The sequence below is a fragment of the Phycodurus eques genome, chromosome 1, assembly GCF_024500275.1.
Source record: "Phycodurus eques isolate BA_2022a chromosome 1, UOR_Pequ_1.1, whole genome shotgun sequence".
In the NCBI taxonomy this organism is placed as follows: Eukaryota; Metazoa; Chordata; class Actinopteri; order Syngnathiformes; family Syngnathidae; genus Phycodurus; species Phycodurus eques.
Window position 1 is genome coordinate 18,845,155 of NC_084525.1, and position 23,089 is coordinate 18,868,243.

Consider the following 23,089-nt stretch of genomic DNA (forward strand, 5'->3'; position numbering starts at 1 on the left):
ATGGCACTCCCATTCGTTTCAGCGAGGGAAGATCATTTGAGATACGTGTATAGCGTTACGATTGTGGTCACGGAACAAATTCAGCTCGTATCTCAAGGCACCGTTCTACAGTGACTACCCACCGTTAGGAAAGGGACAGCCAAGTTTTTCTCTTGTTGTTTATTTGTTTGAGAGGAATGCAAGTACAATGTACAGCAAAGACACGGCACGATTTGACGGAGAAGCACTGCAGTAGAGGTGAAGCTGCAGAATGAGGAGGAGGAGTGCAGAGGGCCACGATTAGGGCTCAAGTGAAGTTCAAAGGTCCACAGCATCTGCAGTTGCTCTCGGGTAGGACAGGCACGTTTCTGTCACGTGTACAGGAAGCTCCAAGATGATTGACGGTAAAGGCAAGCTACGCAGTGCTGATGCAAGGCTCTCTTTCTGCCCTCTAGTGTCCTGTGAGACCATGGCAACCACGTCACATCTTCAATGACCTCGCACCAGATACAGTAGCTACAACTACAATGAAGGTACTTTGCTTTGTTTTGTTTCGTTCATCTTCCGTTCCATTCACACGAAACAACTGAGCGACACTACACATGGAAATGTCTCTTACCTCTTGAGTTAAAAAAAAAAAAAAAAAAAAACATATATAACAATTCTCATCAATCACATAATACAACCTTTACACAAGTTCTGCAAATAAGGACACAAGTCCTGAAACCTTGTCAACACTCTGGCACTTCAGTAATTACATTTCTAGTTGATACAAAAAAAAGTTTCACAAACTTCATCCCATCTAACTGATAAGTGGCACATGACATGTCTGCAATGTCGAAATAAATTCAAATCAGATTGCTGCACATTGCAAGATAAATAGCACTGATCTGAAAGAAGCATACATAAAAAGTGGAACTGCAACAGAGTATACTCTGTTTTTCATTCTGGAGGGGAGAAAAATGTGTATTTTTATGAAGCACATTACTTGTAAAAACATACAGGGCAGGGTCTGTTGTGGTGGAAAGTATACAGTATATCATTTTTGCGTACCCTGGGCAAGTCTGCACCTTATTTCAGTGAGCATTTTTCATTTCCCGTCAGGAAGTTAAATTTCCTCTTTTTATACATCACAACTTGGCCTTTGTTGTTTCTGTCATTACAATCTGCAATCATTACCATTCACTGTGGCTTCAATGCATTTCTCAATTAAAGCCCAATAATGCAAAGACATTGCCATGGAAACATGATCTCGAATACTGTTAGAGAAACCCAGTGATGAGCTTAATAAATCTATTCACTACACAAATATGCAGTTGAGCTCGTGAGGCTGGGAAAGGAGGTGAGGAACTGGGCCCTTTTTAAACATGCTGGACTACTATTTGGATAGATTTCTCATGATTTCTCGACCCAAAGGCAGAAATTGTTGAAATGTACAATTCATCACGTTGTAGCAACTCACATTCATACACTACTACAGTACAATCCCTAAAACTCAACTCAGACGTCGGGTCTTGAACACACCATCAGAGGGCGCTGTTGTTCTTTTCTATTCAAGTCTATCCTCATCAGACAGTGCAATGCGGATAGGACATAAACTAATGTAATTGTCCATTTCAGTAGTCATTGTAAGTTATTAAATGCATTACTAATTGAGAAGCATACACGGCAGGAGTTTGTGAACTAGGCGTTCTACTACTACATAACCATTTCTTAGTCCCTTTTGTAAAATGACAGTGTGGACAAGGGTGCAACCATAGCACAAAAATGAACAAAATCCCTTTGAAATAGGGAACATTGTTGGCTTCTTCTAGAGCAAGATATCCACCAATCTTTTCTTCCCCCCCCCCCCCCCCACTTTTTTTTTTTTTTTTTTGCAGCATCGCCCCCAAAGCATTCTGTGTCACAAGAATAAAGATATGTTTCAACAGAAATAAGAATAGAAGACATTAGATTCAAAAAGAGTTCCGTTTTTCTTTCGGGGGGAAGGGCTGTCATCTGGGATGAAACGTGACAGCTTCTAATGTCAGGAAATCACGACTGTAGGGGGAACAGAATGGAGGAGTCATTTTAAAGCAACAGTATATAATGGCGTGACTTCCAAACAACTGAACTAGCATACCTGTTGTTGCCACAGTTGCCTTACATCACTGGCATTAGCAGTAGATAATATTGGCGGACCTGCCAGGACACCTCTGAAATTGTATTAGCGCTAGCTTGTGATTGTACATACAGGTGCATTTCAATAAATTAGAATATGGTAGAAAAGTCCATTTCTTTCAGTCCTCGTACATTATATACTGTAGATTCGTAAAACACTTTTGTTTAATATCGGAGTGTGTGTCGTGCATCTCGATAATACGAGGTTCACTTTTTGAGTTGAACTAAACCTAAGTAAACCTAACTCAATTAAACATTTGATACTATTCTAATTCATTGAGATGTACCTGTATTGTGGTACCTGGACTTAATTGTGTGCACCAACTAACAAATTTTCCAAATACTGAACCAGCGCTCTGTCAATGTTTTTCATTTTTCTGTGTTGTTAGCCAAAATTTGAGGTACAAGCAAGCTTCAGATACACCACCGCAAGATGGCTGCCCTTAGTTTAAGTGCTGTATGCATTTTTTCGCCATTCAAAACGGTTGTCAGGTGTCTTCAAACCATGTCTGTGCCTTGCTTTCATCAAAATACCCCAAGGGTCTACAATTATAGATTAGTTCTACAGCATATTTGTTACCATTATGAATTTGAATCCGTAGGGGGGGATCTTTCTCATGCAACGAGCCAGCCCTCATTATTAGCTGATGGTAATCCGTGCCAACACTGCAGCTCTGCTTACCTTTTGGCTTTGCTATGATAGTGCTTTGGCTGCTGCGTCAAAGTGTTTTTTTTCACTCTGGAACTTCGTCCAGCCGAGTTGCAATGTCATTGGCCGAGAACCTCAGTGTGGAGGTGGTTATTATGTAAATTAGGTGGAAGTGCATGGCTGCTTGCTCATATTTGCAAAAGTAGGCAGGTTATTTAAGATTTACATAGTTGTGTAATTTCACATTCGATGGGTAGGCAGCCACTCCAGACCCAATTATTTGTATACAAACAATAAAAACTTAATTTCTCAAATATGTCACCTTTAAATTAGATAGCATATTTTCTGTGAATAGGGACCATTTATTTAATATTAGCGAAATATATACAGTACATGACCTCGCCTAAGGAAAAACTGTCAGACACTTCCCAGACCAGCCATCAGATTGTATTTAAAATGTCCTTGCATGCAAGTTTGTATTTAATTTTATCTCCCATTATTCTGAAAAGTGCTTCTCCTGTCTGTTGTCTTACTCAATGGTTAACATTTTCCCATCGGCATTTACGCAACTGCAGAAAGTACCATGCTTTTGATTTATTTGAAGGAGGTGACGATTTGAGCGAATGTCTAACAGATGTACCCAACAAATGCAAGTTTACGTCTGTTGATTTGAACCACAGTGGCTTAAAAAAAAAAAACACACACACACACACACACAGTTACCGCTGATGCATGACGTTCCTCAGTGGATGATTCTGTTTCCCTGACAACCACCGCCTTGGTCACCTGCATGTCAGGATGCTGCTGCTTGGCCTCTTGGATTGCAATGGCCAGAGCCTGCCAGATCAGAGAGAAAGAGTCACAGCCGCGCATCAGCTGTCTTGAACGATCATGTCACTCAGCTCAATGATGGCAGCAAAGATCCAGTGTGACCTTGTTTGGATGGAAGTGTGCAGTTTACCTGTTCCTGGTCCACATCATCGTCTCCTGTGATGATGATTCTCTTTTCAATTCTGGTCTCTGAGTAGCCCCCTTTCACCGTCTGCAGTACATATATGGGCATTACACACACAAAAATACAACACACCACTGTGTGTCCTCAAGTTAAACAGCACATTCCACAATATATGATTTAATGTGCTTTGTCCATTTTTAATGTCTACCTTGGTAACCTGCGTGGTCGCCGATGTAACATTTTCAGTGACAAGGATGGGAGACCCTGTCGTCTCTCTTCCAAGACTGCCCATATGCACCTGTGGGGGAAAGCAGTTGTACTTGCTGTAGATGTTCGCCCACTTGCCACTATGGAAAGCTGTTTATTCTGTATCCTCAATATCCATCTTAAGGTCCATGTACTAGCACACACTTTATCTTCACTAGTAAGACAATGCAGCTCACTAGTACAATGACTAGGGCAAAATAGTACAATGGCTGTGTCATACGAGTAAAGTAGCCACTATTGGTCTACTAGTACAACCTTAAGCTGGATATCAAAATATCCATCTGCGGTCTATGGCACATGGAGACGTAGGCGACGAAGGGGGAAGCGCGCCGGCATCCAAGTGAAGCTCCACAAGAGAGACTACAGATTGGCGTTTCCGTCGATCCTTCTCGGGAATCTACGCTGCCAACCCAACAAAATGGACGAGCTTTATGTTCTGACAAAGACCAGTAAAGACTTTGTACGTTCCGCCGCCCTGTGCTTTACGGAGACTTGGCTTTGTGAGGCTGTCCCCGATGGCGCCGTAATGCTTCTGGGCTTCGATCTTCACAGGGAAGACCGCGTCATGGAGTTATCGGGGTAAACAAAAGGCGGCGGGATATGCTTCTATATCAACGAAAAATGGTGTACTGAAGTCACAGAGCTCAGCACACACTGCAGACCGCATTTAGAGTCTGCATTCTACTCGCCGCATGAGTTTGCATTTTTCATTCTCGTCAGTGTTTACATTCTGCCTCAAGCTAACACGAATGCTGCACTGATAACGCTCGCTGAACAAGTAAATGAAATGGAAAAAAAACACCCAGACTCACCCCTCATTATTCTTGGGGACTTTAACAAAGCTAAACTCAACCACGAACTCCCTAAATACAAGCTGCACATCATCGACTGTCCTACCAGGGAAAATAACATTTTAGACCACTGCTATACTGCACTAAATAACACATACCGTGCCATACCTGGCGCAGCTCTGGGCTCGTCTGATCACTGCTTAATTCACTTAATACCAATGTAACGGACACGCTCTCGTCCGATGGCACCGTGACCCCCAAACTCCAGACCGAGCTGCATCACTGTCTCTGCTTCCCTGCCGAGACTGATGACCACGGGGATGCCAGATTTAACGTCGTACAGGGACGCTAAATGAATTACAAACCAGTCCCAAGTAGCATAAAAGCTGAGACACAGACATCTGGTTCCTCACCCGGACGCTAAATTAATTAACTTCCACCGCCAGCCAGCCTGAAGAGGCTCACCAACAAAGACTTCTTTCCTGCTGTGTTCAGTGACACTTGCTCCTCCTGGCTGGGACAATGGATGGAGCACTAGCTAGGAAAGCGGGGGTCGGGAGGGAACCCCCTTGGCGGCTAACCATAAAGGCCGGAGCCCCCTTTGTTGTGGGCTCTTCGTTCGACCAACAGCGACATACATATACATACATTTTTATTTAACCCTCATATACGCTACACCAAGATAGAGGCAAGAACTTAAATGCGCAAAGCCTATGGTGAAAACAGTGAAAAAGTGGACCTACGTAGCAAAGATAGAACTTCAAAGCTGTCGAGACTGCACAGACTGGAGTGTCTTTGAAAATTCAGCTGGCAGCCTGGATGAATATACGGACACTGTCACGTCCTATATCAGTTTCTGTGAAGAGGTGTGTGTGTACCAACAAAGTCATTTCGCACGTTCAATAACAACAAGCCTTGGTTCACTGCCAAACTTAAGCAACTTTGCCAGGCTAAAGAGGATGCATATCGAAGTGGAGATAGGGCCATGTATAATCGCGCTAGAAACCAGCTGTCTGAAGAAGTTACCATTGCAAAGAGAAACTATGCAGTAAAGTTAGAAAAACAGTTTACCGCTAATGACTCTAAATCAGTCTGGCATGCCTTCCAATCGCTAACCAATTACAAGCGACCATCCCCCCAAGCTGAGAACAATAAACGACTAGCCGACGACTTGGACACCTTTTACTGCAGATTTGAAAAGGACACTTTCACAAATTAATTAAAATTAATACATTAGTAAGGTTTATTTGCATACTAATAGGTCAAAAGTGGCACTAGTAAGACACAGTCATTCTACTATTGCGCTGAATTGTTTTACTAGTATGGACAATGAGCGTACTAGTACGTGGACCTTATGCTGGATTTCACAGTTTTAGGGTTGGCTGTCCAATCACATGCAAATGAGCCACTGCTTGCCGTACCACTCGACTGCAGAGTGTGTCAGTTACCATGACTTGTGTGATGTGTGTGTGTGTGTGTGCGTGCGTGCGTGCGAACTAGAAATGCATGGTTGTAAACCAGCTCATTGTACCGCATTTGTGTTTGATCCTGTATGTGTAATATATGTCTTCAAACAACGATCAGGTCCCAACATACAATTTCATCATCAAAGCTAAATAAAATGGTCACTATCTTGTTGAAAATGATCAATTATTAATACAGTTTGGAACTCTTGTAATGGATCTGATTAGATGGATTTGGAGAGGTCTGCTGTTCATACTCACAGGGGACACGCTCTGTCTTGTGGAGTAAGACACCTCGCTCAGGCCAGTCATACCGTGATCCTGCAACAACAAGATTAGGTTCAAGACCCAAATTAGAAATTTGCTTCCTCCTCAGGACTCAAACTTGCTAAAATATATGTATTGCCATAATGTAAAAATATTGTAGCATCGCTCCTGTTGTTTTCTGTTGCGGTGGCTAAGAATTCTAGTAATATTCTCTAATCCGACGTGTGTTTTCCTGCAACTTGATAGGGCTCCTCCTGTATTTATTATTACATGTAGTAATAATAAGGGCAGCATAATGGCGTAAGGTTAGCACGTCTACCTCACAGTTTTGAGGGTGGGTTTTAAATCTCTTTGCACGTTCTCCCTGTGCTTGTGTGGATTTTATGTGGGTACTTCTGCTTCCTCTCATGCATGTCAGGTTCATAGAAGAATTAATTGTTCATGGTTGTGAATGCGAGCGTGAATGGTTGTTTGTCTATATGAGCCCTAGGATTACAGTAGCTGGTGTCCGGTCCAGGGTGTACCCTGCCTCTTGCCCGAAGTCAGTTGGGATCGGGTTAGGCGCCAGCTCACTGGCGGCAGTAATGAGGCGCTATAGGAAATGGATAATGGATGACGTTTTGATAAAGAACACATTTATTTACTGCAATAATCATGACTCATGAACAAAGTGTGGCTGCTTGATAATCAAAAAAGTAACAAAGCATTTGACAACTGGTGATGCTATATTAAGGTATACTACATAAAAAACACATTTAATTACACTCATCAATTTTAATTGAAAAACATTGCTTACTGTGTTAAATATTTGTATTTCACTGAAATATGATCAATTAATTACAAAAGCTTTCATGGTCCATTCATCCATTTCCAAAAACGCTTATCCCAGCTTAATGGGCGAGAGGTGGAGTGGACCGTGGACTGGTCGCCAGCCAAACGCAGGGAACAGACAAATAAATTCACATCGATGAGCAGTCTTCAATAAACGAATGAAAGAATGCATGTTTTGTGAATTTGGGAGGAAGCTGGAGTACCTGGAAAAATTCCACACAAGCACGGGGAGATCGTGAGCACATGAACGCCGGAGCCGAGATTCAAACACCCAACCTCAGAACTGTGAGGCAGACGTGCTAACCACTAGTGCACTCTGCAGCCCTAGACTCTAATAAATTTGATTTGGTTTTTTTAATTGTGTCCGAGCAATACTAAAGGGTAAGGAGGATTAAGGACCATTAAAACCACTATTAGCCAGTCCCATGGTGCATTGCGGCTGCACCTGCTATGCGGAATGCTACGAATTGTTCCTGATCTACAATATCATTCACCAAAACACAGTTCTGAACCAACCTGATCTGTGAACTCCACTATGGTCGTCGTGACCTCTGACCCATTAGGCTGGGTCTCCATCCTGACGTCTGTCTTCCTCACTGCGGCGATGACATCACTGGCTTCCCGACTCAGAGGCGCGCCGCTGGTGACCCGAATGGCTTCCCTGTGTGCTTGCTCCCGGTCCACTGAAGCTGACACTGGTACCGACCTCTTGGGCTTTTTAGGCACTACAGGCTTGAGAGGAAAACACGAGGCAAAATTGTTGCTGCCGTACAAAAAAAAAACAGATCACGGAAGCCACAAGCACATGTCAATCACCCCTCAGTTTATGCAAATATCACCTTAATATATTGATCCATTTATATTCTCTAGGCCTATTGCTTGTCCTCATTGGGGATGCGGGTAAGATGGAACCTATCCCAGCTAACTTTCGGCAAGGGGCAGGGTACACCCTGGACTGGTGGCCAGCCCATCGCAGCCGCGTCTAAATAAAAAAACTATTTACACTCACATTGACACCAATGGACAAGTTAGAATATTTGATTCACCTAACATGTATGTTTTGGAATGTATGATGAAACTGGAGTATCGGTAGCCGCAGAAAACTCAGGGAAACACAGGGTGAACAATGCACACAGGAAGGCCGCAGACAAATCTAAACTCCAAACCTCAGAACTGTAAGGCATGTGTGCTTTTTACTATTTTGCTGTCTATTTACAGGTATTTATTTAGTCATACCTGTTTTGGTCTGTCCAGTTAATATTGAGTGACAGGTGACTATGATGACTAATTGCCAAAGATCCAGCAAAAATAGCATGTTCGTGAAAGTGTCATTTCATAATACCATTTGTCCTTCACCATAGCCAAAAGTCATTTTCTTCCGGGTAATACTGTTCCACTCCAGTCCTAAAGTTGGCAGTAATGAGCACTTTAGGCTTAGCAATTGAAATTAACTAAGAGCGATGAAAACGTACCTCCTGTTGTATTTATTTTTGAACGGTTTTGATGCTGATCTTTTATCATTAAAGTAGTAATGTGATGCATTGATTTGTTACTCAAATTAATTGATGATTTGTTTTGTCCGCTGTCTGATGTGCTCTATGTGGTAATAATGTTAGCATTTAGTGCTAACATGCTAATGTGCTAATGCATATTTCAAGTATTCTGATTCTGTTTTTGATTAATTCTATTTGCATAACACCACTAAATTTGTCATTTTATGTAATCAGCAAGCATCGATATGGTTGAAACCATTGGCACGCAATTGTTGTCACAAGGCTGGCATTTTCTGATGGTTGCTAATTTGAGAAAATAAAATTAAATATTACATTTGCACAAAATACTGCAATTGGCTGGCTACAGTCCAAAGCGTACCCAGCTTCTTGCCTGGAGAAAGCTGGGATAGGCTCCAGCACAACCGCAACCCAAGTGAGGATAAGCGATGGAGCGATGAAGAGATGAATGAGTGGATAGAATTGTGCAAAATACAACCACACATTTTCACTTATAGTTTGGCACTGATCTCTTCTTTCTAGAAAAGTCCCTTACCTCATATTTTTCATGTCCGATACCTACAGACCCTTTCCAAAAAAAAATATCATGGAAAAGTTTATTTATCTCCATAATTCCATTCAAAAAGTTGAACTTTCATAGTTTATAGATTGAGGCACCACAAGTTAAACAATTTAAAGTATTTCTTTATGTTTACATAATTTGGGCTTCCAGCTCATACAAACCACCAAATCAGGTATTCAAAAAATTAGAATGGATCTGGTACACCTAATTTCCTGATAATACCGCATAGATTCTCAATGGTTTTAGATCTGGCGAGTTGGCTGGTCAGTCAAGCACTGTGATGGCATGGGCATCAAACCAGGTTCTGGCAGTATGAGCAGGGGCCAGGTCCTGCTGGATGATGAAATCTGCATTATACAGATCCTTAGCAGAAGTAATCATGAAGTCCTCTAAAACATTCTGGTAGACTGTTGCGGTGACCTTGGATTTAAGAAAGCAGAGTTTACCAACACCTGCACTGGACATTGCACCCCAAATCAGTAAACAAATAAATACTTGAAATTATTTAAATTGTGGGCCCTGAATCTATAACCTATGAAAGCTTAACTTTTTGAATGGAATTATGGGAAATAAACCTTTCCATCATATTAATTTTTTTTTGGAAAGGGTCTGTAATTTTGGGTACCAATCCACCAGTTGAGAATCACTGATTTAAAGGAAAGACCAGTCCAAAAATAGCGAACAGCCTGACCAAACCCAAAAGAACCAGAAGAACACTTGTGATGTACCTGTACATCATTCCGCTTGGGTTCTGTCCGGACTTCTTCAGCTTGGATGTGCTTAGCTGGAGGACTGCTGCTCACGCCTCCGGACACAGGAGGCGCAGACACCAAAGGAGGCCATAACTCTGAGGGCCCTTGCTGCTGCAGGAAGTCAATCCCGAACCGCAAACCCCCGTCGGGCGACAAGTCCCGCTCGCCCAGCTCGGACATGCCCCGGGAGAACTCCTCCATCCCCGTGTGCAGGTCGGTGAGGACGGTGAAGTCAACCTCGGCCTCCAGGCTGGAAGTGGAGCTGACTGTGATACTGGAACATTTGCGCTCGATGCCCAAGTGGGTTTCCTTCAAGTACAAGATCTCGTGGTCTTGATCGTCCTCGGACACTGACCCCAGACGTCGCTCCCAAGGCTCCCGCTACAAGAGAGGATCTATGATATCAGTTGAGAAAAAATAACCAGCCTAACTACTAGCCTAACCTCTGAGCATAAAGTATACCTGTTCTTAGGTGAAGACTGTGGATGAATTTACGCTTTAGTATAAGTTTCACAAACACACATCATTTGCTATCTATTCCTGTTATAATATTAGGGCCTATAAAACAGTTGTTGGAATTATATTACTAGTATGTAATTGTAATTACTTGACAGTTACTGTTATTCCTGTAAACGTATGTATTTATTGTCAAAATATTAAAAACATTTTCAGGTGAAATACTACAAATAGCATTTTGAGTTTTTCAATCTTAAAAACACAACATTATGCACTTAATTAGATCTCATTTCCATCCATCCATCAATTTTCTTGACGCTTAACCTCACTATGGTCGCGGGCTGCTGGAGCCTATCACAGCTATCTTCAGGCGGGAGGCAGGTTACACCCTGAATCGGGCGCCGGCCAATCGCAGGGCACATATAAACAAACAACCATTCGCACTCAAATTCACACCTACGGGTAATTTAGAGTCTTCAATCAACCTACCACGCATGTTTTTGGGATGTGGAAGGAAACCGGAGTGCCCGGAGAAAACCCACCCAGGCACGGGGAGAATATGCAAACTCCACACAGAACTGTGAGGCAGATGTGCTAACCAGTCGTCCTTCGTGCCAGCAGATCTCATTTTAGCCAGCATTAAATGATTAACTGAGTGTGATTTTTCTTTTTCTTTAAATTTGTGTGACTTTTTCTGACACTTTTTCCAAATGGATGATGAAGAAGGCAAGAAAATGAGAAGCTCGCAAAAATTAGCATGAAATTAGCAAGTGTTTAGGTGTCTGAGATGATCACCCGTAATAATAATAATAATAATAATAATAAAAATAATATGTTTTATTTGTATTATACTTTACATTCAATGATCTAAGTGTTACTGAGAAGAAATTAAAAAAAATACAGTCCATTAATAAAAAATTGGTTACAATTATTAAAATGATCAGAAGAAGGTGAAACGTCTTCAACAAACAAGAACAGTCCAGTTGCCTTCATTCAACCTTTGTAGATGATGATTGAGAAACTACGCAGACAAACATAATCATATAAGATGTTAAAATGCTTAACTTACATTGCCTGTACAGTTTCTAAAGATTTTATGATGACGACAGCTTGGACTCCGGAAATAAATCTTCCAAATAAAATTGAAATGTAGTTTTAAAACACAGTGAACACAACTTCAAGGTACCCCTGTAATAGAAACACCATCCAGTATGAAGCTGAGTGATTACTCACCACGGAATCGCTGAGAGGTTCCTCATGAATGGCAGGTGTCGAAGGTGTCTCCTACAGAAGAACAAACAAAGCACAAATGTACATTATTATGAAGCCAATAATGAATCAAATCTTAAAATTCACCCAGATGACATTGTACCTAATGGTATCCAAATAATGGGATTTCATTAGAAAAATGAACTCAAACATTAGTTTTGACAGTTGAAGTTCTCAATGTAATGCATGACAAGTCATCCATTGGGGTTTCTTACTCAGGCTGAAAAACAAACAACAGAATTCCTAACTAAAGCTTTAGTCAGAAGCATGCTGTATTTCACTTCAAAATTAACTGTAATGCCATGCACTCGACCATTGCACTTTTAAAAAACAAAAAAACAAAAACAATTTTCAGGTGAAAGGTATTCATTTGCAAATGGGATGTATGAATGCCTGAACCCTGAAAGATTTGGCAGCTCTGCAGCCTCTGACTGTGATTAATTGATGTTTTTAGATTGTCTAATGTTGCTACAGAAGTGCCAAGGCAGGACATTTAGTCTCAGAGCCGTACTTAGCCACTTACTAACTGATTTTGACGAAAGAATGGTTGGAAAAGGCCTTGCGCTCCTTGCAACAGCGGCCACCTTATTCATGTGAGGATGTTGAAAGGAAAAAGGAGACCTTAATGTAAAGGTCAGTGACGTTCTGAAATGGCCAAGCAGATGTCAAGCTTTGCAGAGGGCAACAAAAGGAAAGCAAAAAGCTCGCTGGACTGTGGACAAGAGTTAAGTCGATCAATGGCTTTTGCTTTCTCAATCACATGAGTTCTGAAGAATGAGCGTGTGATTTTCGGTTTACTTTTCAGATGGCAAACACAAGATTTGCAAGTCATTGCGTCAAGCTCATGCAATGTTTTACTTCCCCATGATGGACAGACAGATTTTGGCAGGACGCATGGGTGGTTTACCGCTTGCTTCCTCTTGGTGGTGTCATGGTTGGTTCTGTAGTGGATGTGGCTGCAGTCGGTGTTGCTGTGGCGGTCTCTTGACCATTGCTTTTTCAGAGGAAGTGTTCGTGGGGGAACTGTTGGAAACCTAGACAGGAGTCTTTCTGCGTTCAAGTTTGCATTATTTTGAGCATCTTCCTGTTGCTCGTCACTGGTCATTGAATTTCCTGCCTCCCTGAATTCTCTAAAGTACTGTTGTTGTTCTTGTTGATGATGATGTGACGGACCAGCACCGCTGTGGTATTTTCTAGCTGCTGAGTTATCACTGACTCTATCTGTGGAAGAGTGCAGTCTATTATCATCCCCCACTCTCCTTGTTGCTTCACCAGATCCACCTTCTGATTGTATCAATACTGCATCCCCAACAATGCTCCACGCAGACTGGTTTGGAGACTGCACACAAACTATGGTATCTTTAGTCAAATATTTTTTTGATCTCTGTGGCTTGAGAGGAACTACTTTGCTGACTTCAGCATATTCAGAGCTCAAAGTTTTGCCGATATCGTTCGGCAAATCTTGAAGAGTCGGGCCCTCGGTTTTCTGTGTGTCACTCGACGCTCTGCCTCCTTCTCCCTTTGAGACCGTTTTAAAGTTCTTTGTTAGTGCTTGAGGCATGTTTTGGTCATATTGGCAAAGCTTCACATCTCTGCTCTGTGTTCCGTTCCTTTGTTTTTCCTTAGAGGAGCTGAATCCATTTTCATGACTGTAACTCCTTGTTAATACAGAATCATTTCCATTGTTAGTGGTTAAAGGAGCATCGATGGGGCTTCTAACTGTTAGCCCTATTGCTCTTAAATAGTTTTTAGGAGATATCCCAGTTGGAGAGTTCCACGTTCCCCCATTTTCCATTGCCCAAGGTGTGACCGTCAATGTGGCTCTAGCCACATTAGAGTCACAATCCAGCGCTCGTCCATTAGCATCCTGCTTGTCAATCAGTTTGGCTTCACCAGTCGCCTATGTTGACATAGAGTAAACAGTTTCGTTAGCCTAGCGTGACAATCCGATGTTACCGTACGAAACACTAAAATGGATTTTTCAAGACAAGTCAAAGAGGAAATGCAAATCATGTCATTCCTCTCTCATACGTCAAGATCTGTTTTTCTCACTTTTTTGTTCCATCTCAGTAAGTAAAATTTGGAATGGCTGCACAAGACATTACGAGACATCTGGCCAAGCCAAACAGATCAGACAAAGGGAAAATAACGATGTCATTACCCAGGAATCAAATCTCATTCTTACTGGTTTCCGCTCTGGGGTTCCTCCAAGAGAAGTAGCAGAGCCAGCACGTTTCTCCCGCTGTGTCATCTTACTATTGGGCTGCCTCAAAGCCCTTTTCAGCTCATTGATGCTAGCCTGGTGTTTCTGTAGAACATCTTCTGGCTTGTCTAAGAACTGCTGATGACACAGTGGAGGTCAAGGCAGAGTTACAAACACCAATAAAAATAGATACTTTCCAGATATGTCATCTTCAAAAAAGGTCCAAATTAAACAGGATCTCGTTGTACTCTCTCAGGCATTAATACTTCTCCCCATGCTACATTACACTGGTCTCTTTTGGCTTTGTTTATACTATCTCGTCACAACATTAACAAACCTGCAGTTAAACATTTAACAAAATGTTTGGAAGCGGGTGTTCCTCTGTTAGACAGTTCAAAAAATGCTTCTCGCAATAATGTTACACCAATAGGAAGCCTCTTTTAAAGGAACATGCATTTGTGGGATGAGTAGCACAGCCGAGTATGTGCATTGTGCCCATGTAAAATGGGACACATCATCACTGCCTATACCAAACACCTTATTTTGTTGTTGCTGTTGACTGTCTGATATTCTTTGGTGGGTTGGATGAATTAAATCTCATATTGTCACATTAAAATATATAAGACATTGGCAGTTTTCCTATGTATTCATTTGATGAACATTCAAAGAGCCTCAGTAGCATACACAGCACCAACAGCATAGAACTGTACCTCCTCCTCAAGCTGGTCACCATCTTGGTCTCACATTGCTTCGGGATGGTATTTCACTCCTCAACCGGGAGTCATCACAAGTCAGTCATTTTGGTTGTGTTGGTCATTCTAGCATGTCCAAGCCAATGCTACAAGTGGTCAGGACTGTTCGCAGGCCACTCCACTTTTTCTACTCCCAAAGAGTAGACTCTGATAGACATTACTCTGTGAGGGTGAATATCATCATCTTGGAGGGTAGAGTACCAGAAGCTCTAAATATGAGTCAGTAGCAACAGTAAAATAAGCTGTTTGACACACTTTACAGTGGCATGTATTTGTGAATATTGTAGACTGAAGTAAAAATAGACTGTTTTCATGTTGTGTTCTTGCACGAGAGTAAGTGATGGACGTCAAAGTAAACAAGACAGGCCAATACCTCCTGCTTGGGCCGAGCCGTGGCCAGATCCTTGTCCGAGTGGGGAGTGAGCCAAGTGAGATGAGGCGTTTTAAGCAAAGCAGAAGATGGTGTGATTTTATTTCATTAGTTTGGTTAATTTTCATGCAAAGATGCAAAAGCTCAGGGAAAAGAGGAAGGGAAGCACTCAAACATTCACACTGTCATCAAGCAATGCTTTCCAAGATTGGCCAATTGAATATTAATGGACTAATTACCAGACAACATGAGCAGTGAGGTCTACTTAACCACATGATAAATGATTGTATCTGCGCATCACTGAGTGGATGAGGCATTTTAAATAAGTGTGTCTTGTGTAGTGGGTTCAATTAAAATAAATGTTGATGATCAAATATTATCATATTTAACGCTTAGCTGTTGGAAAGTGGAGCATCAAGAGATTAGTCAATTAGGGAAAATTTTTGGATGATCAGCAGTAATTGATGGCCATCAATTTCTATTGCTAATTTAAAAAAAAAATCAGCCCCTTTAATATAATTGAATGTATGCACCTGGTCTCTACAACAGTGATTCTCAAAGTGTGGTATGCCGGCTCCCTGTCGTGATCCGCAAAAGAATCACTGCCTGAGTGCTGATCAGTTGTATTTAACTTTTTAGTACAATACATTTGCATTTAATTTTGAACTGTTTTAATTAATTACTTTAATTAATTAATTTTAACTTGTTTTTAAACTTTTAATTAGGTTTTGTTTTTTACTCTTCTGTGTAACACATTTTAATTAAATCATTAGTTAAGTACTTGTTTTCAATTTCTTATACTTAAGCGCAGTGTTAATGTTCAAACTGTGCATAAACTTACAGTGGCTAACAATAATAAGTTTAAATCTTGTTTTTTTTTCATACATTTTTGGAATAAAACCTCTGTCTCAATTTGATTAACACATTGACCTGCTATACTACTGTATTTTCATATTGGTCATGATTGTGGCACTTTTGAGAGCCAAGTATTTTTTAGGCAGTACTTGGTGTAAAAAGTTTCATAACCACTGAAATATACTTTTATATACGTTTTTATGTGTTAAATGCATTGAATTATTTGTTTGCCATTCTTTTCAAAGCAGCAAAAGTTAGGATGCCTAGCATCCTTGAGAATTCTGATTTAAAGTATGTGTATTGGCTGTCTGTCAATGTATCCATAGTGGGACCTTAAGACTGAAACTTTGCCAAAGTTGTAAAAAAAATCAAAAACAGACAAAACATTTTGGGGGGGGGAAATATTTGGAGGTCAAAACCACCATACAGCACTACTTGAGGTGAGGTTTTTTGCATTGCATAGAATCTTATTTACAGACATAATCGGAATTGAACATTAACTATTTGCAGGCATTTGCATTTTCACAGGGAGTTTACACGAGGTGCGGTACTAGACCAACAACTCCAACCACACGCACACAAAGTGGCCAAAATACCTCTGGTTTTGAGTCTACAGGCGAGGCTGCTTCCTCCGCCTGCAGGACAGCACAGGCCGGAGGGCAAAAAAAGGTTAGAGAAGAGGAAAGGGGGTGGTTAGCGAGAGGGAATGATGGCATTAGAGCAGCGGCAGGCTGGAAACGGTTTACAGGCTTTAAAAATATATATATAAGGAGATTAAGGAGCAAGTCTTAAATGTCTTGAGAGAAGCTGAAAACGGAGGCAATTGGGTGAAACGATTGGGAAAGAAGGCATTGTGAATACCAATGTCAAAAGCAAAGGAAGGTGAAGTGGAGATATGATTATTTTATCCTTTTTTTTATGTTTGTTAAAGTCAAGGATGTGGCTCAGTACAAGACTGTGGGTATTGTATCAAATGAAATGTACAAGTTTCATCCGTTTTGATCAGCAGTCACTCATCAATGCCAGAGAAGCAATGTCTCCCCTTGCCGTGTACCTTGAGTTCCAAAGTTTTGCTGCATGTTGAGCTGCTTGCACCATGAATGTGTTCTGGACCCCGGTTCAGCTCTAAGTCCTCGTCAGTGTCATGACCCTGGTCTTGGTCCTGGTACGGATAGTGGTAGTGATCATGGTCTAGGTCCAGGCTGCCTTCTTGGTCCAGGTCTTCTCTGGACATGAACTGTGTTCGTTCACTCGAGCTCCGCTGAGACAACTGGTCCATACTGTTACCTAAAGCTGAAGCTGGTTTGGTGCCAGTGGAGGTAAAAAAAAAAAATGCAGTCTTTAGTTTTAATAATCACACATAACAAAAATCTATTTGGCATTGAATGAATCTGGATTTGAAGGCATTCATGCCAGATATTCTGTGAAATAAAGTAATTAGGAGTGGGAGGGTATATTTATTCCTTTAGTGTACATCTTTCTAAATTCCTGCTCCTGCCAGTTCTCTGACCATGCTGTGTGGTGTACTGCAGCTGGCATTTTTACACTCACCAAAAGGGCATTGTTTCTGAGACCTGTGAACTCTGTCTCACAAACATGATCTGACTGGGGGGGGAAATTGAGCAATTTGATTGATCTTTTTGATACATTTCTATACTTTGTCACAAATTACTTTTCTCATTGGTGTGGTTTATATCATTGCAGTTGTAAGAAATTTAAAGTTCTCTAAGATACAAGTGCAGTTTTCCTTTTTCAATAGCCTACCTATAGGTGATAGGTGCACCACCGAAAATGCCAGTACAGCAATTACATGCAAAGTAGTCTCTTACAACTTTGGAACCCTATTTAAGGGCAAGGATAAAGCCGTAAAACAGTAGATTATTTTCTTCACAAGACCATAAATACATGGGTACACTCTGGAGGAATTGAGAACTAATTTGCATACTTACAGCCGTCAATACTTCGGGACAGCAGGTACCTCTTGCTAACAGAGCGGTCAAACAGAGGGCCGGGCCGGTCAATCAGAGCACTGGCCTGTCTGGTTTGGGCTTGAGTTCGCCCACTGTAGCGGAATTTGGATCCAATCACCAGGAAGCCCTTTGGAGGCGGCTCTGGAGAAACCAACCTGTAAAAGCGGTTCATATATAATGTTGAAAATGAGGAGAGAATAAAGAAGTGGATGTCCGTCTTTTAGTCCTGGATTCCAGAGGATACAATTAGCTCCCTAATCCATACTGTCAAGATTTGTCTTTTGATTGTGGCCAATCAAACCATGAATGAACCAATCAATATCTTTTAAAGAGTAGACGGAGCAGCTAAAGGTATGGTTTGAGACTGAATCAACAGCACCTCTGCTTGTTATAGTCATAGTACACTCTGTTTTGCTTCAGTTGCTTCTAAACACAATTAATCAACAATCGATTCCACACAATCAGCAGGACTCTTAACCATTTAAATGATTTAATAATCTATGATCAGGCCCATCTCTACAAAACTTGTATTGTTCCATGCTACAGTGCAGAATAGGTGAGTGACCAAGTCCTACCTGAAGAAGGTGTGGTGCTCAATGCAAACCTTCCACAGTCGCTTCGAGGCCCGATGGTTGGGCAACTTGAAGCCAATGGTGCTCTCAAACTGTTCATACTGAGCCGTGATAGGGAAAGAGTGATGGATTGTGGAGGTTGGAAAAAAGAAAACAAGGGTGAGAGGAGCAAGTGCGGGGAAAGACGAAGACACAGTGTGAGGGTGAGCTGTGTTCACTCCAGAGCAATGGAAGAATCAATATCTTTTTTGTTCCCTCAAACATATTTTATTTGTTGACACGTATGGTACAACTCCAACCGACCTCCAAATAAACATTCACTGCAACAGATGTTCAGTGATGTGAACAGATGTAGCATCTGTCCAATCAATAGGTTATTCGCAATATCATAGGTCTTTAATCAACACACTGACAGTCCTATCACAAAACAGAACCCTGACTGTCCAGGAAAATTACCACTGACCTGAGGATATACAGTTTCGGAAGAAAATTCACAAGATGGCATGATATTCACTATGATGATATCAAGAAATATTAATATAATGGGCATTAAACACTATAAATGCCCTTAAGGATGTAGACTGAAGATAAAACAGAATGTCATTATTGAAGTAGGCTTGAAGAGGATTGCTGTTAGTAAATACCTGGAGTCACATTCTTTAAACACCACAGACCAAGTCCAAAACCTTGGTGTACTGATAGATTCCGACCTGACTTTCAACAGTCATATCAAATCAATTACTAAAACTGCCTTCTACCATCTGAAGAACATATCTAGAGTATGAAGCCTTGCATGTGCCAAGCAGACCAGGAGAAGCTCATCCATGATTTTATCTCAAGTAGAATTTACTATTGTAAGGGACTGCCCCAAAAGAGCATTAAACAGCTGCAGATCATTCAGAATGCGGCACCTCGGGTTCTGACCAGAACTAAGACTTTAGAACATATTACACCAATTCTAAAGTCTCTACACTGGCTCCCAGTCAGCTTTAGAATAGATTGTAAAGTTCTGCTACTGGTCTATAAATCACTAAATGGTTTAGGCCCTGACTATAAACCCAGTAGGGCTCTGAGATCTGCCAACTCAGATCTGACAACTGGAAACAGAGTCCAAAGCAAACATGACGAAGCAGCTTTTAGGTGCTATGCTGCATGCAAATCTAATAAATTGCAAATAGAATTGAAGTCAGCCCCAAGTGTCAATGTCTTTAAGTCCAGGTTAAAAAACTATTCTTTTTTTCCTCATGACTTATAGAGCATTTCCACTTTTTAATGATCTTTTCTTCCACTGTCTTTAAATGTTTTTGAGGTTTTTTTTCTTCCTTTATTGTTTAATGCTTTTAATCAGCTAAAGCACATGGAGTTATCTTGTGTATGAAATGTACAATATAAATACATTTGCTTTGCTTTTAGACTGAAAAAAAGCAAACAGGAAGCAACTGTGTCACAGCTATCATCCTTGGTTAGTTATATATAATAATTATAGATCCATAACTGGCTAATAGTGTTACAGGAAATTCAAAAAGGGGAAAAAGAAAAAGATATATTTTATTTCAATATCATCTCTGATTTTGGCACTTCTTTGGGCATCATACACTAAATTGCCAAAGTTTTCTGCTCACCCATCCAAATAATCGGAATCAGGTGTTCCAATCACTTCCATGGCCACAGGTGTATAAAATCACACACAGAGGCATGCAGACTGTTTTTACAAACATTTGTGAAAGAATGGGTCACGCTCCGGAGCTAAGTGAATTCCAGCGTGGAACTGTGATAGGGTGCCACCTGTGCAACTTGTCCAGTCATGAAATTTTCTTGCTCCTAAATATTCCACAGTTGACTGTCAGCGGTATTGTATGAGCGTGGAAGCGTTTGTGAACAACAGCAACTCAGCCACGACGCGGTAGGCCAAGTCAACTGACCGAGTGGGGTCAGCAGATGCGAGGCGCAGAGTGCGAAGAGATCGCCAATTTTCTGCCAAGTCAATCGCTACAGACCTCCAAACTTCCTGTGGCCTTCAGATTAGCTCAAGAACAGTGCGCAGAGAGCTACGTGGAATGGGTTTCCAGGGCCGAGCAGCTGCATCCAAGGCATACATCACCAAGTGTAATACAAACCGTCAGATGCAGTGGTGTAAAGCACACCGCCACTGGACTATAGAGCAGTGGAGATGGGTTCTCTAGAATGACGAATGATGGTCAATTCTGGGTTTGGCGGTTGCCGGGGGAATGGTACTTGTCTGACTGCATTGTGGCAAGTGTAAGGTTTGGTGGAGGGGGTTAATATGGTGTGGGCTTTTTTTCAGGAGCTGGGCTGAGCCCCTTAGTTCCGGTGAAAGGACCTCTGACTGCTTCAGCATACCAAGAGATTTTGGACAATTCCATGCTTCCAACTTTGTGGGAACAGTTTGGAGCTAGTTCCTCCCTCTTCCAAAATGAAGCAAGGTCTATAAAGACATGATGACAGAGTCTGGTGTAGATGAACTTGAATGGTCTGCACAGAGTCCTGATCTCAACCCGATAGAACCCCTTTGTGATAAATTAGAGCAGAGACTGACAGCCAGGCCTTCCCGTCTAACATCAGTGTGTGACCTCACAAATGCGCTTCTGGAAGAATGGTAAAGAATTCCAATAAACACACTCCCAAACATTGTGGACAGCCTTCCCAGAAGAGTTGAAGCTGTTATAGTGTAGCTGCAAAGGGTGGACCAACGTCATATTGAACCCTATGGATTAGGAATGGGATGTCACTTTGATTCATATGTGAGTCAAGGTGCAGTATGTGTGCGAATACCTTTGGCAAAATAGTGGATCATACTCCATTATTCCAACCATCCGGGCATGTTCTATAACTGAAGCTTATCCTGACGAAAGGCAGGGTTCACCATGGACTGCTCACCAGTCAATCGGAGGGCACGCAATAGACAAACAACCACTCACACTCACATTCACCCCTGACAAAAGCCAAACGAGCATGTGGAAAACATGATGCTGGGACAGACGTGCTATCCTGTCTTTCAATGTGCTGCCAGCAGGGAAACCATTCAAGACCCAGTAAAGTCATGTTCATGTTTTTTTTTCTAAATAGATTAAATATGTTTGAAGATAAATGCTGAAAACGTGCAAATACTGAGAATATAGTACCGGATTGCCGACATATTGGATTAAACTCTTTTTCTTTTTTGGGCAGCCGTGGCCCAATGGTTAAGATCATCGCCTGCCACCGTGGTTCAAGACCCCGACTGGACCATCTGCCAACATCTCCCGGGCTCACGGCTGTGGTGTCCTTGAGCAAGACACTGATACCCCGAAATGCTCCCTGGGCGCTTCAGCTGCCCCCTGCTCCAGTGTGTTCCACTAACTTGTGTATCTGTTCACTGTGATGGATTAAATGCAGAGAACTAATTTTGTGTGCATGCATGCATGTTCATGACAATAACATGACATTTTTCTACCACTACAGTGTACAATGGGCCATCAAGCTATGCCTACTACCCAAAAAAAATACATATTTCCTGAAGTGTTATGTCTTATTTGGGCCACAGTGTCTCTGTTGTGTGCCCCCACATGTGGCGGATAGCGAGGCAGCAGGTAAACGGAACGGCTCCCTGCACCACGCCAGCCCACCAGTGGCTAGAGCAGCCTACCAGAGTCCGGTGCACTGGTGTTGAGGCCCCTCCAAATTGCCACAGCCGCTCCCCAGACAAGCCCCTCACAAATGGGACACTTTCGGGAAATATAACTTTGCGCTAGCTCACGAGATAACGAGCTAACTGGCTAGCAAGCTTATGAGGCAGCGAGCTTGGCAGTACGGCGTCGGCTCGTCCAATAAGTTACCGCCTCACTAGGTTTTGTATCATATATGCATCCACATAACAGCGATGTATCAGGGAAAGTTAACTGTTTAATCGACAAAGTGGATGCGTGTGGCTGTGTGAGCCACAAAGAGCCACAGACGCCTATGTGATTGACAGCTGAAGATTCCGCGGAGTGGACTCAGTATACATGACTACACAATCCTGCAACTGGAGGGTGGGCTCTCTTTTTCAGCATTTGGCAGCCTTATTTTATATACTTTTTTAATTAATTCAAATTTGGCAGACATTTTTTGGTCAGTTCACTGGGCCTTTAAATGAAAAATTGGAATCTAACCTTGTTATCCAAACATCTCGCAAAAAGACATCCAAAGGGTTGTTTTTATCTACCTCTCCAGGACGAATCTTGATGTAAAAGTTGCTCCTCTTGTAGGAGATCTTGAGGATCTTTGGCCAGGCAAAGCGGTTGATCCTTAGACGGTCTCGGTAAATGAGCAGACCGTTGGCGCTGACACCCAGCATTATGTCAATCCCCTCAGAATCCTAATCAGCATGGGCAACAGTGCGTGGAAAGATCCCTGTATTAAGAGTATGCTGCTACATGTACTGTACATGTAACAGCCCTAATAGTTTGTCTCTGT

General features: G+C 41.8%; 1 protein-coding gene across 2 annotated transcripts in view; it reads right to left on the reverse strand.

The window, feature by feature from the left end:
* Positions 1-1,862: 1,862 nt before the first annotated feature.
* Positions 1,863-23,089, reverse strand: part of si:dkey-178k16.1 (protein 4.1) — a 68,535-nt gene continuing 47,308 nt past the window's right edge. The window contains exons 9-23 of one of the 2 annotated variants that reach the window (XM_061681679.1): positions 22,839-22,991; positions 18,638-18,735; positions 18,042-18,217; positions 17,147-17,391; positions 16,689-16,727; positions 15,241-15,270; positions 14,098-14,253; positions 11,877-11,927; positions 10,164-10,568; positions 7,879-8,094; positions 6,526-6,585; positions 3,952-4,041; positions 3,750-3,830; positions 3,512-3,625; positions 1,863-2,019 (exon numbers count right to left, since the gene is read on the reverse strand). In XM_061681679.1, the coding sequence (XP_061537663.1) occupies positions 2,014-2,019; positions 3,512-3,625; positions 3,750-3,830; positions 3,952-4,041; positions 6,526-6,585; positions 7,879-8,094; positions 10,164-10,568; positions 11,877-11,927; positions 14,098-14,253; positions 15,241-15,270; positions 16,689-16,727; positions 17,147-17,391; positions 18,042-18,217; positions 18,638-18,735; positions 22,839-22,991 (1,920 nt within the window). In that variant the 3' untranslated portion in view covers positions 1,863-2,013. The remainder of the gene's footprint in view (positions 2,020-3,511; positions 3,626-3,749; positions 3,831-3,951; positions 4,042-6,525; positions 6,586-7,878; positions 8,095-10,163; positions 10,569-11,876; positions 11,928-14,097; positions 14,254-15,240; positions 15,271-16,688; positions 16,728-17,146; positions 17,392-18,041; positions 18,218-18,637; positions 18,736-22,838; positions 22,992-23,089) is intronic. The other variant, XM_061681687.1, reaches the window with a different exon arrangement.